This window comes from Salvelinus sp. IW2-2015, linkage group LG22, assembly GCF_002910315.2.
Source record: "Salvelinus sp. IW2-2015 linkage group LG22, ASM291031v2, whole genome shotgun sequence".
NCBI lineage: Eukaryota > Metazoa > Chordata > Actinopteri > Salmoniformes > Salmonidae > Salvelinus > Salvelinus sp. IW2-2015.
This window is the reverse complement of record NC_036862.1, coordinates 22,755,156-22,772,538: the sequence shown is the minus strand read 5'-3', so window position 1 is coordinate 22,772,538 and position 17,383 is coordinate 22,755,156. Positions and strand designations below refer to the sequence as shown.

The 17,383-nt window shown below is 41.8% G+C and overlaps 1 protein-coding gene across 1 annotated transcript in view; it reads right to left on the bottom strand.

Annotated features, from left to right (window-relative positions):
* The window catches only part of LOC111949837 (S-adenosyl-L-methionine-dependent tRNA 4-demethylwyosine synthase TYW1-like), a gene marked incomplete at its 5' end in the record, with an annotated part of 25,764 nt that extends 9,794 nt beyond the window's left edge, over positions 1 to 15,970 (bottom strand). Inside the window, 6 exon segments of the mRNA XM_070434127.1 lie at positions 1,175 to 1,309; positions 12,663 to 12,782; positions 15,219 to 15,397; positions 15,400 to 15,496; positions 15,775 to 15,796; positions 15,798 to 15,970. Coding sequence (XP_070290228.1) covers positions 1,271 to 1,309; positions 12,663 to 12,782; positions 15,219 to 15,397; positions 15,400 to 15,496; positions 15,775 to 15,796; positions 15,798 to 15,970 — 630 coding nt within the window.
* Between the last annotated feature and the right edge of the window lie 1,413 nt (positions 15,971 to 17,383).

Sequence of the window (17,383 nt, the reverse complement as noted above, 5' to 3'; positions counted from 1 at the left end):
TCTCTACTATTATTCTGACCTTTCACATTCTTAAAATAAAGTGGCGATCCTAAGACAGGGAATTTTTACTAGGATTAAATGTCAGGAATTGTGAAAAACTGAGTTTAAATGTAATTGGCTAAGGAGTATGTAAACTTCTGACTTCAACTGTATGTCTATGGGTTAAATAGTAGTGTTCATTACTCATGCAGCATGTTGACAAGCAGTAAGCTAGTATGTTGTAAGAGGGGATGAACTACTGTAACAGGTATGTCAGTCTACAATACCTTACTACCATATTCTACATGACCATAGAATGATATTGCTCAATGCCATCCCAAATAGTGTACTGCAAACCAAATGCAGGTGAAAAAGGAAGTCTTCCAAACTAAGACTTCTGAAAGCACAAAAGTATTTTTCTGCTGAGCAGAGGCAACCAACCAGTGGATTGATTAGCATGTTCTAGGCATTAGAGCTCTTTTACAAATGCAGGAAGGAAATCTATAAATCTATTACACCTGCCATATTGATGCTCACCACTATGTTGAGGACCACGAGTCAAGGCTATAGCAGTGGGGAGAGGAGAAGAGAGTGAAGTCTCCAGAGACGGCGCCGGCAGGAGCAGCAGTGGAGAGAAGGTGTTAAACCGCGTTAGGCAACACACACTCCCGGCATTAGCTCACTCCTCTCTGCATAGCAACACACACACACTCCATCCTGGCCCGTTCCTCATCCCGTTAGACAACACACACACAGTACCTCCCCACCCTATGACCCCATTATTATTCTTCTAGTGACTTATCACTTTTTTCCCTCAGTGTCTCTGTAGACAAAGGTTAAGGACATGCTGCTCTGAAGCATCTGGTGCTGTGGATCTGTTTCAAAGCAGATTATCGAAGCTGGATAATTTATCCACCGAAATGGCAGGTATGAAGGGAACTATAGGACCAACGATGGTACATCAGTTACTGATRCCATCTGTTTTGCAAAGTCCTAAARAGAATGTTTTATAAAACATGGCTAGAAGTAACATTCCACCATGTAAATTATAAGTGCATGCATACCTGGGCACTTCAGTACGGTAAAAAGAAGTGCAACCACAATTCCATTATATTTCTCTAATGCTTCCAGTGTTAGAGTACCTTGACTATATTTCTGTAGTGATTATGGTGTGCACTGCAGKTCTGCTCCTTACCTTGCTTAGTCAGGGCCTCCCTCAGGGCAGCAGTGATCAACTCTCTCCTCTCCTCCTTTTCCTCAGCCTTCATCATTCCGTTCAGCCTGGACAGCTTCACAATCTGTCCATCCTCCTGGCTCTGCTCTCTCTTCTCTGCAGGAAAACACACACAACTCTGGGTTGGTTTGTTTGCCCCAACACAACCCTGGGTTAGTTTTTGTTTGGCCAAACAAAACTCTGGGTTAGTTTATGTTTGCCCCATAGCAGGGCATTGAAAAGGTGCTTTATTGACATAAACGTAACTACTCTCACACTGACCTTCAATAACAATTGGACAACAATACATTTTCTTTCACCCATGACAGTGATTGTAAAAACAACTCTTGGATCATTAAAGGAATAGTTCAAGTTCATCCAAATTACTATACACCCTGTAAGCAGTCAATGGACAAGTTATGACAGGAATCTATGATTTGGTTTTATTACCCTGTCACTGTTTTCAAATTGCTTACATTTTGGATTTTGTGGCACCAATTCCATTCAAGTCAGGGACGGTACCGATACTAGCATTTTTTGCACATTATGTCCAAATCATCTGAAAGTATCAAAAATGTATTGGGAAGCTCAACAAAGTCACTTATCGATGATTTGAACATGATGCGCAGAAAATGCTAATATCGGTACCATGACTTCAATGGGATTTTTGCCACAAATGCTAAAACGTTAGTATTTAGAATCAGTGCCAGACTAAACCAAAACCAAAGCATGGATTACTGTCAAACCTTCTCCATGTACTGCTTACATGGTAAGGAAACCAATATGTAACTTTGTAATTTGGGTGAACTATACCTTTAAACACTACCCCTCTGATCACGACAAGCAAATTTCAATACCACAGACACCAGTGAGACATGTATTCCATTATGTCAATTGTCTCAGGTCAAACCACAGACAGCAGTGGGAACATGTCTTTAAAACCAGTATTTACAAATAATACACAAGACATATTATTTATAGACCAAATGACGTGTGATGTTACGTCACTGTGTGTGACCATATGGGCATCATCTCTGAATAGGCTAGGATTAGAATGGCCCCAGATCTGTATGTGCATGACAACGAASCATAGACATTGACTATGCGGCACTAAACAGAACTAGACCCAGGATGGGGTGAGATAAGTTTGGCAAATGTGATGATGCCCAATCTGAGGCATCATCAACCGTCTTGGCCTTGATAATTGCTCTATGCCCGACAGGGTTGTCCATTAGGCTATGCACTGATATTACAGCTGTAAATCTCACCACCTGAACAATGCTGACAAAAGGGGGCCTGCTTTAGGACATTGCTCTACCAATCACACAGACATGAATCATGCTCCTCAGCGATACACTGCAATGCTGACAGTGGCGATACTGATTCAATTAAATGTACAGTACAGAATAGAAKGTCTTCAGGGCTGTTACCTTGTCTGCTGCTACAGGGAAAAATCAATAGAACAAAAAGTACCACAATGGCAAAACAAAAGGGTAGATTGATTCCAAACAACAGTAGGCAGACAATTACTTCAAACACCTGTTGAATTTTTGTGATGCAATATGTCTCCAACAGATGGATAACTCTTCAAAGGAGAGGGAACAGAATTTTGGCCCAGCAAATTTAGACATTTGATAATTGCTAGGGTATTTCAAGCAAAGTTGAAAGCACTTCATCTGAAATAAAATAACTCCCAAATTCAGTCTTTGATTTTTGACTGGACTGTGAAAATCAAGGGTTAAGTGATTTTATCTGAAGTGTCATGACTTCTTGGATGACAATGGACACTCACAGAGTCATATACTGTAGATCTCTATATGACTGGATGCCCATGGAGCAGTGACTTTTCCCCAGCCTCGCCTTGCAGCTACTAAGCAATTCCTGACAGACAGGAAGACAGATTCCCACCTTGATCAACCAAGCTGATGTTGACACTCATCTTGTTGATTGACAGATTAGCTACTCGCTACTGTAGCCAAGACCTAATGAGAAAGTCTAGCTTTCAAAGGGAAATCCCTGCAGTTAATCAATCAATTAAGCAGAGCTCATCAATCAAAACTTAACTCTGTTAAATAACCATCAAGCACAACCACACCACCGTTGGGCCCCTGGGACCAGGGGTAGAAGGCCTCTCCAGTACCTGACTCAGTGCTACTGCTCTGGGCTCTTTAAGACAGGTACAGCTCCCTCCCCCTAGCCAATCTGCCAGACTGGTKAAGTAAATTACACTGCATGGGAGAGAGGCATACCATACAGTACACCATGTAAATACACCACGCTGCCAGGAACTCGCTGTTTAACAACACCGACGCAAGATTAATGAAGTCCTGATGGAAAGTTTCCCTGAATGTATGAATAGGTATTACAGAGTCATGTTCTCAGAYGCCATGATGATCGACAACTGGCCTTGGAGAGTAGCCATGTTTATCGGTCCAACCAAATTACTTGTATTGGGTACTGCTGCCACTGCCCAGACCTGACTACAGGGAACTATATGTCATCGTCTCAGAGTAGCAGAGTAACAGGGCTCTTCAAGGGCTAGTTATCGCCGGGCTGATATAGTCTGTCAGCAGTTGTGGACGTGTTCGTGTGTGAAAGTGGAGAAAGTGGATAGTGTGTGTTTGCATTCAAGCGTGCATACATTGGGCTCAGGGCTAATGCTGTTCTCAGACAGGTGACGTCTCACACCAGGGACTGTCTGCCTGCAGCAGGTTCACAGCACAGCTCCAACCACTGGTCCTGATTATTAGCTGAACTTCAAGTTTTTTTTTTTTACTTTATAAAAGCACAGCTGTACACAAGAGCAAGCTGTACACAAATCTGATATGAATKATGATTATACCCAACCAGACTGTATACAAATTATGAATAAAATAAGGACATACAAAGCTGATTTACTCTTTAACATATTTCATTGTGGTGAGCAAGCRAATTAAAATGATAAAATACAACAAAAAATACTAAACAWCCTTAGTACAACACCTAGTGACCTTTCCAAGAGATGTTTGTTTTTTGTATAATGTTTTAGGAATGACAGTCACAAGGACCACAGGGTTTCCAGAAATCCTGGTTGGAAGGCCCAGATTTCCTGCAATTCTTCAACCAGGATTTCTGGAAAACTTATGAATTTTGGGAAAGTAAATCAACTTTGTTTGGCCTAACAATAACACAAAAAAATATGAGAAAAAAATCATTCTAACCAGAAAAATGTCCATATCTTAATAATCGTATTATCAAGCATGACATCTGTTTTAATCACAGTACCATAGTATTATGATTTAAAGAATGCCTATAATTATACATTTTTCAGAACCGGGGCCTGGAAGATTCTGTATACTATATACACCAATAACAAAACTCAAGCATTTTTCTGCACTTCTTTGCAATTCATGYGACTGAATTTGTTCTTATCAGACAGTGCACTTCCTCACGTACTGACTAGAGCCAGTGACCCAAACATCCCATAGTCTCTCCTAAATGCAGGCCAAGTCCATGTTCTCTCTGTAGCGGGGGCCAACAAAACAGCACAACAGCCTGGTTCAGCACAGCCTCAGTGGTGTTGAGTCTCAAAACAATGCCCTGTGCATCCGAAAGTATCAACAGTCTAGCTCTGGCTGGCATCTGTCTGGGTTCGAGGGGCTGTACAGAGAACACTGTCTGTCTCTGTCTGCTTATCTCCTCCTAGGCTGTGCAGTACTTTAGCTTACTGCTGGGGTAGCTGACTAAAGTTTGAGGCTCTGAGCCCAGCCAGCAGCTATCTGTCAGCTCTATCTGCTCTCTACAGCTGGGTTTATGCTGCAGAGAGAGGGGTGGCAATACATGTGTTTGTGTGTGTGTGAATRTGAAGCATGTCCGCAGTCAGACAAGCCATGTTCAGCGAGGAACTCCATCCCTGGTAGAGGGGGGCTTTTGTCGTAGGATAGAATTAATAAGTAACCCCTCACACGTGTCAGACAGTCCTCCCACATCCTCCTCCACCGTGTAAAGGGATTACTGTACTGTGCCCTGTGTCGTGTAAAAATAGCTCAATGTAAAACAGTTGTTTATACTTTGGCTAAAACCTAGCTTTTATAATAGTTTATTTAGCTATACAAACAAGGTTAAACTGCTCACCTCTGAGAACAAGCAATCTCGACCAGCTAACAGCTAATTATGCTAGCTAGCTAAATCAAGGGCAAGAGAGACATCCACATGAGTTCAGCCTTCCCAGTGCAATTACTGAACTGGAAACATTTTCTTGCTGTGAGAAAATGTTACAACATGAGGTCACATTCGAAACAATCAGAATGATTGAGAATTATTTCACGCAGAGAATAATTTTTCCTCTGGCAAATACTATGTAGCAAGTTTAGGATACTGCTCTTCAACACCTCATCCCTTGACTTATTAGACCATGTCTAGGCCTGTCAGTATGGCGTAGGAGATGGTCGTCCTCTTGCTAGCGCCCAGCCAATTTTGCAGTCTTTTGTTTATTTTAGTGTTTTACTTTATTTACTCAAAGTTTTTTGTATTATATCCTATGACCGACAAGCACTGAACATCAGATTGGAGGTGACTACTGTTACAGTTCTGTTTGGGTTGTTAATTAGATTTGTTCCAACATTTCTTGATTTGTTATTGTCATTTGTTTTGCATTGTTAGGAGCAAGTAACATTAGCATTTCGCTGCAACTGCTATAACATCTGCTAAACTGTGTATGCGACCAATAAACTGGGATTCGACTTTCCAAAAGATACACAACATCAATCTATGAGTGCTGTAATCTGGAGTGTCAGTGTGAGCACTATTTACTGTATCCCCGTAGTTCTGTATGGTCCAAACATGTGCCCACTGCCCTGCATGTCCCTGTGTGATGCTCACAGACACAGAGTGTAACTGCTGCTGTCCCACATTACCCTCCCCTCAGACATGGTCCAGATGCTTGTTGAGGGGAATCAACAATGAAACAGGACACTAAGGACAGTGGTCCTCACACAACACACCCAACACAGCAAACAGCCTAGCAGCAAGGCCAAATATACATTTAACACTCACTGTCTGGCATTGTTCCCAGATAGAGCCCAGCAAACAACAAAAATGTTTAATGCACTGCCATCAGTCTTCGAAAAGCTCACTGGACTTAAATGTGGCAGTAAAGTTATGAACAGCTATTGCCCAAGCTATTCTCCAAGGTGATTAGTCAAAGAGAATCAATAGGAGGAACAATAGTGAAGCATCATACTGTATTTCCTACTGGCAGAGTCAACAACAGAGTCAAGAGCCAGAGAGGGGTCGATACACAAAACAGCATTTGACACCTACAGTCCATAGTCTGACTTAGTTTCTGATGTCAAATGTGTACAATGACGAAGAGACAAAATCAGCCCTTCTGCATATTGGGACAAAGATATACCAGAGCACTGCCTGTGTCACAATAATATGACATTGAATTACATTTATCTATATACTGTACATTATCAAGAGACAGGCATTTAAGGCATTTTTTATAATTACTGTATTTACTGCCAGTAGGGTGTCCAATCAAAAAACGCATATTTTGATCAGTCAATTGTGAAGATACTGCTCTTAGAAAACCAACGGTGCAAACCTCATGTTGCTATCATAATCTGTTGAAAAGTTATTGGAGTTTTTACCCCTTGTAGGATGGCCAAAATTAGGGTAACTAAATTGATGGACAGAGAAAAAGTGGTMAAAAATCTGGTAAATAGAATTGCATCAGCTAGGCTGGATGCTGTGAGACTTAAGGCTAAACTGAAAGAATCACTGTTTAACTCGTAATCTTTCATAAAACAATATAGAGGTAAGATATATATGGATTTTGAGACATGACGTAGTATTTTCACACGTTTTTCAAATATTTATCACATAAACAAGAATATTTCTGTGAAATGTCAACGGAGCACTGAGCGTACCGCAAGCTTTTTATTTTCAAATCCTTTAACGTTTAATTCTGCTCGTTTCATGCTCGTTTCATTTTGCTTTTTGCGAMCCTTGGAAACAACTTTGCAGATGACCACCACAACATGTAAAATCCTCAAAAGTTCCTGCGAGAAAGAGGCACCACTCTCAATAGAGCTCGGTGCTTATTATCGGATGTATTAGGTTAAGAAATCMRACTTTTTAGATAAAATGTTAAAGATATTTGAGAAATACTCATATTTGTCTTCGTTAATGTATCTTATAGCATAAGGAAGTGACATTTCCTCACTAAAGCGTGTTTTCACCCACTCTACAGAGTGGGTGGACACCCTACTGTCAGTGAATTCATTATAAGCTGAGCACAGCGATTGATGACCAGCCATCTCAATAGTGTTTTGAGAGGGAGTATGATGTATGGAGGTACAGTAAGTACTAGGCTACCTGAAAACCCGTCTTTGAGTTCCCTTAGTGGTAGAGCCATAATGCCATTTAAGCCAATCAGAAACAAGTATTCAACAATGCCATGGTAAAATCCTCGTGTAATGTCAATGGGGAGCTAACWTGGATGCCATAGAATGTTGTAGTGTCATGTAAATGCATCATAATGSTCCTTCACATTCAGTTTTATAGTATTTTTTAAATATTCCACATGTAATGTTAATACTGATGGAGCGCTAACATGTCTGAATGTTTAAGTAAATAAATCATTCGAGATTAAAGGGCGATAACATGGCAGCCGTTCTAAATCCTGGCTGAACTCACTCTCTCCCTCCCTCTAAGACAGGATTGTGTTAAGGCACAGATCTGGGGAACGGTACAAAAAAAAAATGTCTGCACCATTGAAGGTCCAAGAACAAAGTGGCCATCATTCTTAAAAGGAAGAAGTTTGGAACCACCAAGAATCTTAGAGCTGGCCGCCCGGCCAAACTGAGCAATCGTGGAAGAAGGGCCTTGGTCAGGGAGGTGACCAAGAACCTGATTGTCACTGACAGAGCTCCCATAGTTCCTCTGTGGAGATGGTAGAACCTCCCAGAAGGACAACCATCTCTGCAGCACTCCACCAATCAGGCCTTTTTGGTAGTGGCCAGTCTTTTACTCCTTAGTAAAAGACAGCCTGCTTGGAGTTTGCCAAAAGGCACCTAAAGGACTCAGACCATGAGAAACAAGATTCTCTGGTCTGATGAAACCAAGATTTAACTCTTTGGCCTGAATGCCAAGCTTCACGTCTGGAGGAAACCTGGCACCATCCCTACGGTAAAGCATGGTGGTAGCAGCATCATGCTGTGGGGATGTTTTTCAGCGGGAAGGACTGGGAGACTAGTCAGGATTAAGGGAAAGATGAACGGAGCAAAGTACAGAGATCCTTGATGAAGTCCTGAGTGCTCTGGAGCAGGTTCTCAGACTGGGGCGAAGGTTCACCTTCAAACAGGACAACAACCCTAAGCACACAGCCAAGACAACGCAGGAGTGGCTTTGGRACAAGTCTCTGAATGTCCTTGAGTGGCCCAGCCAGAACTCGGACTTGAACCCGATCGAACATCTCTGGAGAGACCAGAAAATGGCTGTGCAGCAATGCTCCCCATCCAACCTGACAGAGCTCGAGGATCTGCAGAGAAGAATGGGAGGAACTCCCCAAATACAGGTGTGCCAAGCTTGTAGCATCATAAACAAGAATAATCGAGGCTGTAATCACTGCCAAAGATGCTTCAACAAAGTACAGAGTAAAGGGTCTGAATACTTATGTAAATGTGATAGTTTCTTATTTTTAATAAATGTGCAAACATTTCTAAAAACCTGTTTTTGCTTTGTCATTATGTGGTATTGTGTGTGGATTGATGAGGGGGGGRAAAAACWGTTTAATCAATTTTAGAATATATATTCTATGGCTCTGCGTAGAACCAGCTAATGCCAAACAACTCAGCTTGGAAATGTAACGCGTGTCATCCTGACCCAAAACACCCTGCTCACTCACTGCCAGACAATGTACCTGAAAGGGTTTGTCTTTTTTCCTCCACCCAGCTCACAAAATGGGTGATTAAAATTATCTCTCCTGGAGTAAATGCTCATATAGGCCTTAATTATTTGTAAAAATATATATTCTCATTGACTGTGGATGACCATTGACAACAATGGAAAGATTATATATATATATATATATTTTTTTTTTATACAGTACCAGTTAAAAGTTTGGACACATTGACTCATTCAAGGGTTTTTCTTTATTTGTATTATTTTCTACATTGTGGAATAATAGTGAAGACATCAAAACTATGAAATAACACATATGGAATCATGTAGTAACCAAAAAAAAGTGTTAATCAAATAAAAATATATTTTAGATTCTTCAAAGTAGTGGCATTCTCTCAACCAGCTTCACCTGGAATGTTTTTCCAACAGTCTTGAAGGAGTTTCCACATATGCTGAACACTTGTTGGCTGCTTTTCCTTCACTCTGCAGTTCAACTCATCCCAAACCATCTCAATTGGGTTGAGGTCGGGAAATTGTGGAGGCCAGGTCATCTGATGCAGCACTCCATCACTCTCCTTCGTGGACAAATATTCCTTACACAGCCTGGAGGTGTCCTGTTGATGAACAAATGATAGTCCCACTAAGTGCAAACCAGATGGGATGGTGTATCGCTGCAGAATGCTGTGGTAGCCATGCTGGTTAAGTGTGCCTTGAATTCTAAATAAGTCCCCAGCAAAGCACCCCCACACCATCACACCTCCTCCTCTATGCTGGTAACTCTAATGAACTTATCCTCTGCAGCAGAGGTAACTCTAGGTCTTCCTTTCCTGTGGCGGTCCTCGTGAGAGCCAGTTTCATCATAGTGCTTGATGGTTTTTGTGACTGCACTTGAAGAAACTTTCAAAGTTCTTGAAATTTTCCCAGATTGACTGACTTTCATGTCTTAAAGCAATRATGGACTGGTACTGTATTTTTTTAAAGATTCTTCAGAACTATTTTAATCTCTCCCATACCCTCTACATTCCTCCTCAAATATCTCCCTAGATACAATGAATAGATTGATGCAGGCTCTCAATCTGTCTGAACTCATTGCACTCTTTTTTCTCCTCCATCACTGACACCTAGAGACGTCATACATTAACCGAACACATTGTGAACATAGAGAATGTCAAAATTCTTAAAGTTCAAACAAAAGTGACAGAAAGAAAGGATAAAATATGTACATACTCAAGTCATTGCCTTTACTACCCTTCAGCCATACCGAGATGCTGAAAACACACAAAACAACTATTTCACACCCCGTCTTGAGCAAACACACTCTTTCCCCAGTGGGCAAACAAGAAGACTGACAGTTGGGACAGAGGTGCTCCTTCCTGGTTATAAGAGGGAAGGATAGAGTCAGAGTGGGGTCAGAGCAGGAAGTTGACACTGAAGGAAAGTGACATCACGGAGACCAGAACAGAGCAGAAAACTCTCCTTGAGTGACAGCTGTCCCAAATAGAGCTGACAATTACATTCATTTCCTCTCCTTTGCTGTCCAACAASATCAGTCTGGATCAGGGGAGATATCAATCCCATGGTGCCTAAACAAGAATGATGCCAGAAAACTGTCTGGCACTAAACACTGCTGTGCTGACTTAAGTTTTTTTCTGTAGTAAAGATACTAACTTTTCAACACACACATCATTAGCTGCAAAGTCCTGTTAAACATGTTCATTCTGTATGCACTGCACAACGTGCAAAACACACCAGTATCAGTTCCAGGTGGCCGAAATGCCTCAAAGCCTATATAATTTACAGCATGTAGATTTCACCTCATAATCACACAATTCAATAACACCTTTAAAACATTTTGCACTACATTGTACATTATCTTGTATACATAAATAATTATCTGTAGTCAACTTTGAAGAATCCAACCTTACTAAGTATTATTTCCCTCCTAGTTAGGCAAATGTTTTGTATCATGATATGATTCATATGTTTAATATTGGGCCTGCTTGATATGTTTTTATCACTGAACACCACAATTATTTGCTAGTTGTGAGGGTTGAAAATGTTCCCATTCTGGTTCAGATGTAAAGGACATTTGTATTTATATTTATTATGGATCCCCATTAGTTCCTGCCAAGGCAGCAGCTACTCTTCCTGGGGTCCAGCAACATTGAGGCACTTACATCACACATAAAACAAAAGATCATATAACATTATTACACATCTACAATACAAAATGTATAATACCACCATATTACAATGGACGTGTGTGCATATGCATGTCTGTACCTGTGTGTGTCTTCACAGTCCCACTGTTCCATAAGGTGTATTTTAATCTGTTTTTTAAAATCTGATTCTACTGCTTGCATCAGTTACCTGATGTGCAATAGAGTTCCATGTAGCCATAGCTCTATGTAGTACTGTGCACCTCCCATAGTCTGTTCTGGACTTGGGGATTGTGAAGAGACCTCTGGTGGCATGTCTTGTGGGGTATGCATGGGTGTCTGAGCTGTATGCTAATAGTTTAAACAGACAGCTCAGTGCATTCAGCTTGTCAACACTTCTTACAAAAACAAGTAGTGATGAAGTCAATCACTCCTCCACTTTGAGTCATGAGAGATTTAAATGCATATTATTAATGTTAGCTCTCCTTGTACATTTAAGGGCCAGTCGTGTTGCTCTGTTCTGAGCCAATTGTCCCTCTTTGTAGCACCTGACCACAAGACTGAACAGCAGTCAAGGTGCAACAAATCTAGGGCCTACCTTGTTGATAGTGTTGTTAAGGCAGAGCAGCACTTTATTATGGACAGACTTCTCCCTACATTAGCTACTGTTGTATCAACATGCCAATCAAATGGAAAGGTAGACCGAGAGGATGGATATTTGCAKCTCTTACTGCTTCTCTCCATCCCTTCATTCTCCAGTAGTAAGTGTGACTAAAACGAGATGAGGAGTACTGTAAATGTCTCCTCTCCTCATCTTGAGTCACTCATCCCCAGAAGTCTGGGGAGTGGGCGTCCAGAGCATGTTCACAGCTCACTCTTACGCAAGTCCCTACTTTTCCTGCCCAGGCTGGTGTCTACCAAACCATCTGCCGCTCGCTCTGCTTTTCCTTCAATGAAACCACGTTTACTCCACAGTCACATGTTCAGCTTATGTGTTAGCTGCTAAAGCAAGGCAAGGAGGCTTCACACCACTCACCCTAGTGTCCCCATGGTGCCTGAGTTCACAGAAGCCAAATAGAACATGTGCTTGTCGGCAAATCAGAAGGTAGGTGGCCTTTGACTGTGTTGTACTACAATACAATGTCAAAAACAGCCAGGAGAAGTTGTAAAGCAGTTGTAAAAAAAAATCATCATAATGGCTTATGGAGCAATAGTACGAAGTTATAAAATGCTATGGTGACCCTTCAGCCTCACAGATACAGTACCATAAAATACTATATGTCGAAACTGAAATCGAAACCATGTCTATGTTCCAATCAAGTATACATACTAGCAAACCTTGTATAATGCATGCCCATTACAATGCTTAATTTCTAGGTAGTATGCTAGTGTAAAACCCAGAGTGTGGTTTGTATCTGACTGACCTTGGTTTTCTTGATGCCGTTCAAGATGTTTCCTAGATCCTCCACATCGATGACTGAGCCTGGGCTATTCTCCTCTGACCCAGCTGTCTCCTCATCACTACCGGACTCTACCAGCTCCTCCTGCAGATAGAAAGAGAGGGAAAGAGAGGAGTAGGGGAGAGAGCAGGTGAGAGGGAGAGGTGTAGATAGGGAAAGGTGATGGCAGAACAAGAGAGAGATGGACAGAATATGACAGGTACAGTTGAAGTCGGAAGTTTACATAGGTTGGAGTCATGAAAACTCGTTATTCAACCACTCTACAAATGTCTTGTTAACAAACTATAGTTTTTCCAAGTCAGTTAGGACATCTACTTTGTGCATGACACAAGTAATTTTTCCAACAAATTGTTACAGACAGATTATTTCACTTATAATTCATTGTATCACAATTCCAGTGGGTCAGAAGTTAACATACAAAAAGTTGACTGTGCCTTTAAACAGCTTGGAAAATTCCAGAAATTGATGTCACGGCCTTAGAAACTTCTGGTAGGCTAATTGACATCATTTGAGTCAATTGAAGGTGTACCTGTGGATGTATTTCAAGGCCTACCTTCAAACTCAGTGCCTCTTTGCTTGACATCATGGGAAAATCTAAAGAAATCAGCCAAGATCTCAGAAAAAAAATTGTAGACCTCCACAAGTCTGGTTCATCCTTGGGAGCAATTTCCAAACGCCTGAAGGTACCACGTTCATCTGTACAAACAATAGTACGCAAGTATAAACACCAGGGACCACGCAGCCGTCATACCGCTCAGGAAGGAGACGCGTTCTGTCTCTAAAGATAATGGACTGGTGTGAAAAGTGCAAATCAATCCCAGAACAAAGCAAAGGACCTTGTGAAGATGCTGGAAGAAACGGGTACAAAAGTATCTATATCCACAGTTAAAACGATCCTATATCGACTAACCTGAAAGGCCGCTCAGCAAGGAAGAAGCCACTGCTCCAAAACCGCCATAAAAAAGCCAGACTACGGTTGCAACTGCACATGGGAACAAAGATCGTACTTTGGAGATGTCCTCTGGTCTGATGAAACAAAAATAGAACTGTTTGGCCATAATGGACCATCGTTATGTTTGGAGGAAAAAGGGGGCGGCTTGCAAGCCGAAGAACACCATCCAACCGTGAACACGGCGGTGGCAGCATCATGTTGTGGGGGTGCTTGCTGCAGGGGGGTCTGGTGCACTTCACAAATAGATGGCATCATGAGGGATGAAAATTATATGGTATAATTGAAGCAACATCTCAAGACATCAGTCAGGAAGTTAAAGCTTGGTCGCAAATGGGTCTTCCAAATGGACAATGACCCAAGCATACTTCCAAAGTTGTGGCAAAATGGCTTAAGGACAACAAAGTCAAGGTATTGGAGTGGCCATCACAAAGCCCTGACCTCAATCCTATAGAAAATTTTGGGCAGAAATAAAAAAGTGTGTGCGAGCAAGGAGGCCTACAAACCTGATTCAGTTACACCATCTCTGTCAGGAGGAAGGGCCAAAATTCACCCAACTTATTGTGGGAAGCTTGTGGAAGGCTACCCGAAACGTTTGACCAAAGTTAAACAATTTAAAGGCAATGCTACCAAATACTAATTGAGTGTATGTAAACTTCTGACCCACTGGGAATGTGATGAAAGAAAAAAAATCTGAAAGAAATCATTCTCTCTACTAYTATTCTGACATTTCACATTCTTAAAATAAAGTGGTCCTAACTGACCTAAGACAGGGAATTTTTACTAGGATTAAATGTCAGGAATTGTGAAACTGAGTTKAAATGTATTTGGCTAGGGTGTATGTAAACTTCCGACTTCAACTGTAGGTGAGAACAGAGAGAGTAAGTGGAAGAAAAATAGGGAGAGATCACTCATACTTAGTACACGAGAGACCTGCTTCTCTCACTTCAAGCATCTCCTAAAGGGTCCAAACCTCCTGATTTATTAAGGCATAAATCCACAACTAATCTTAAATACATCAATGATTAAACACATCCAGGATCCCATATGGGATACATTTTATTACAAGTCATTACCTTTTGTTGAAGCTGCTTGATTAAATAAAGAAAAACATATGCATATTTATGGAGTTTAGGAACTCCTCGGGCTACGTGGCTGATTAAAATGATGTTGCCCACCACAAGTTTGTCGGCATTGGCAGGATTAAATGAAAGCTAAATGGATGCATTGTAGATAAATCATACTGATTAGCCTTCACACTGTAGTTTCTTCACTCTCCTCTACTCGCTGAACATCACCCCTGCTGCGTACAGCACTGAAGACAGCAGGAAGAGAAAGTAGCACCGCTAACTCACGTTACCATGACAATAGGAGAAAGAGGGTATGTGCATRCATGCGTGTTTAGTAATAGCAGTAGTGTCAAGGAATCCATACCAGATAAGTGTAATAAGAAATACCTTATTGTGGACAGCATAAACCTGCATGGAGTTACGTGAACTATGAATCAGCTCTATGAGATAGCATTAGTAACGGGAGGTATGCATGTTAAGAGTAGTTACGTTTAGTCTTACCTCAGAGCTGAGCTGTTCTGGAAATGCCTGATAGTCCGCAGTCTTCTCCTGTGGTTTCTTCCTGTTGCTGGTCTTACAGGAGCTGCACATCTTACAGTTTCCACTACAGTTCTTCTGCCCTGCAACCAGGGCCTGCAGGCAGCTCAGGAACTTGGTCTTCCAGACCAGAAAGTCAGCCTGCCATTGTGGCTCTTCACTACGTTGCAGTTGCCATCTCCTCTGGACAGAACCCGGATGCCACTCAGCATCCACAGCCACTTGTTCACATTCTTACTCACCTAAGGGAGAGGGCAGAAGGGGTTGAATGTGTTTTCAGTGAGTCTAGCAAAAATGGATGATTAGCTATGGTACAGGAGAGAACAGTAATAGTGGTAATGATAATAGATTGAATGAGCTAAGTATTCTAGTGTGTACAAAAGAGGAATGTATAATATGCAAAAAATATCCATGAAAGTATCAGATAAGCAAAGAAACTGATTGCAAGTGTAAGTAGCAGCACCACACATAGTGGAAACATATCAATAGGAGACAGACAGTATTTTGTCAGATCTCTTACCGTATTGTAATGGCTGCCATACAGAGTTGCCCAGGCCAAACACTGCATATCTCAGTCCTTTCAGGTAGGCTTTCCCATATCTGAAGTYAGTGGATGCCTCCTCCAGACACCTCCAGAACCATTCAGCATTTTCTGTGGGCTGTCCGTCAGTGTACATAGCCAATAGGAACATACAGATCAACTTGGAGCACTGGAGAGAGCGACGTCATCAAAAATGTGGAAAGTGGCACAAGATAAACAAATGCAGAATATGTAACATATACATATAGAATAAGGATAAAGGATCTCTCCGGCACTTTATACAGGAATGGCCCCATTTCTGGATGCARAAACAGGATGCAGCGATGAACAACTTACTGCATTACATGCAACCAGAGTGAAAGTAGGAATCAATAACAGCTACATAGGGAGCACAATGATGACGTATGAGGACGACAATTTGCGGGCAGAACAAATCTCCAAAGCAGAGCAACATTGTAAATGATTTAAGCCCTACAGGGCAGCCAGTGTAAGGTGCCCCTTGCCCCATGGTTTCCTACAGCAGAGAGCTGCCTGCAACACTATGCTGCTCGAGGAAGAGAGGATCATGATTGAACACTGGGCACAAAGAGTCAATGCACAGAGCATCTGAAACTAGATCTCTGGGCCGGAGGCCGGGCCGAGCACCCGTGGTAATTTCTCTTTGGAGATAAAAATCCCTCTCCCGAACTGTRAAGTATCTCTGTTGAATAAATGGCAATTTCCTCTCAGTCTGCTGTGCCAGGCAACAAATCTCCTATTAATTTCTCAGCTGGTGAAGTATTGCCCAACAAAATGTAATACTGATGAAAATAATCAATCTTTCCTGGTTGAACGGGATTCATTTWAAATATTTATACCTGTGCCAGCCATTGGTTTGAAGAATAAAAATAAATAATAGAGGCAAACTTGGGGTTGACAGATGGAAGCCAGATGGAAGCCACATGACAGCCCGCTTGGAGTTTGCCAAAAGGCACCTAAAAGACTCTCAGACCATGAGAAACAAGATTCTCTGGTCTGATGAAACCAAGATTTAACTATTTGTCCTGAATGCCAAGCATCACGTCTGGAGGAAACCTGGCACCATCCCTACGGTCAAGCATGGTGGTGGCGGCATCATGCTGTGGGGATGTTTTTCAGCGGCAGAGACTGGGAGACTAGTCAGGATTAAGGGAAAGATGAACGGAGCAAAGTACAGAGAGATCCTTGATGAAGTCCTGAGTGCTCTGGAGCAGGTTCTCAGACTGGGGCGAAGGTTCACCTTCAAACAGGGAAACAACCCTAAGCACACAGCCAAGACAACGCATGAGTGGCTTTGGGACAAGACTCTGAATGTCCTTGAGTGGCCCAGCCAGAGCCCAGACTTGAACCCGATCGAACATCGCTAGAGAGACCTGAAAGTCTAACCTGACAGAGCTTGAGAGGATCTGCAGAGAATGGGAGAAACTCCCCAAATACAGGTGTACCAAGCTTGTAGTGTCATACCCAAGAAGACTCAAGGCTGTAATCGCTGCCAAAGGTGCTTCAACAAAGTTTTGAATAAAGGGTCTGAATACTTATGCAAATGTGATGTGTTTTTTTTATTTGCAAA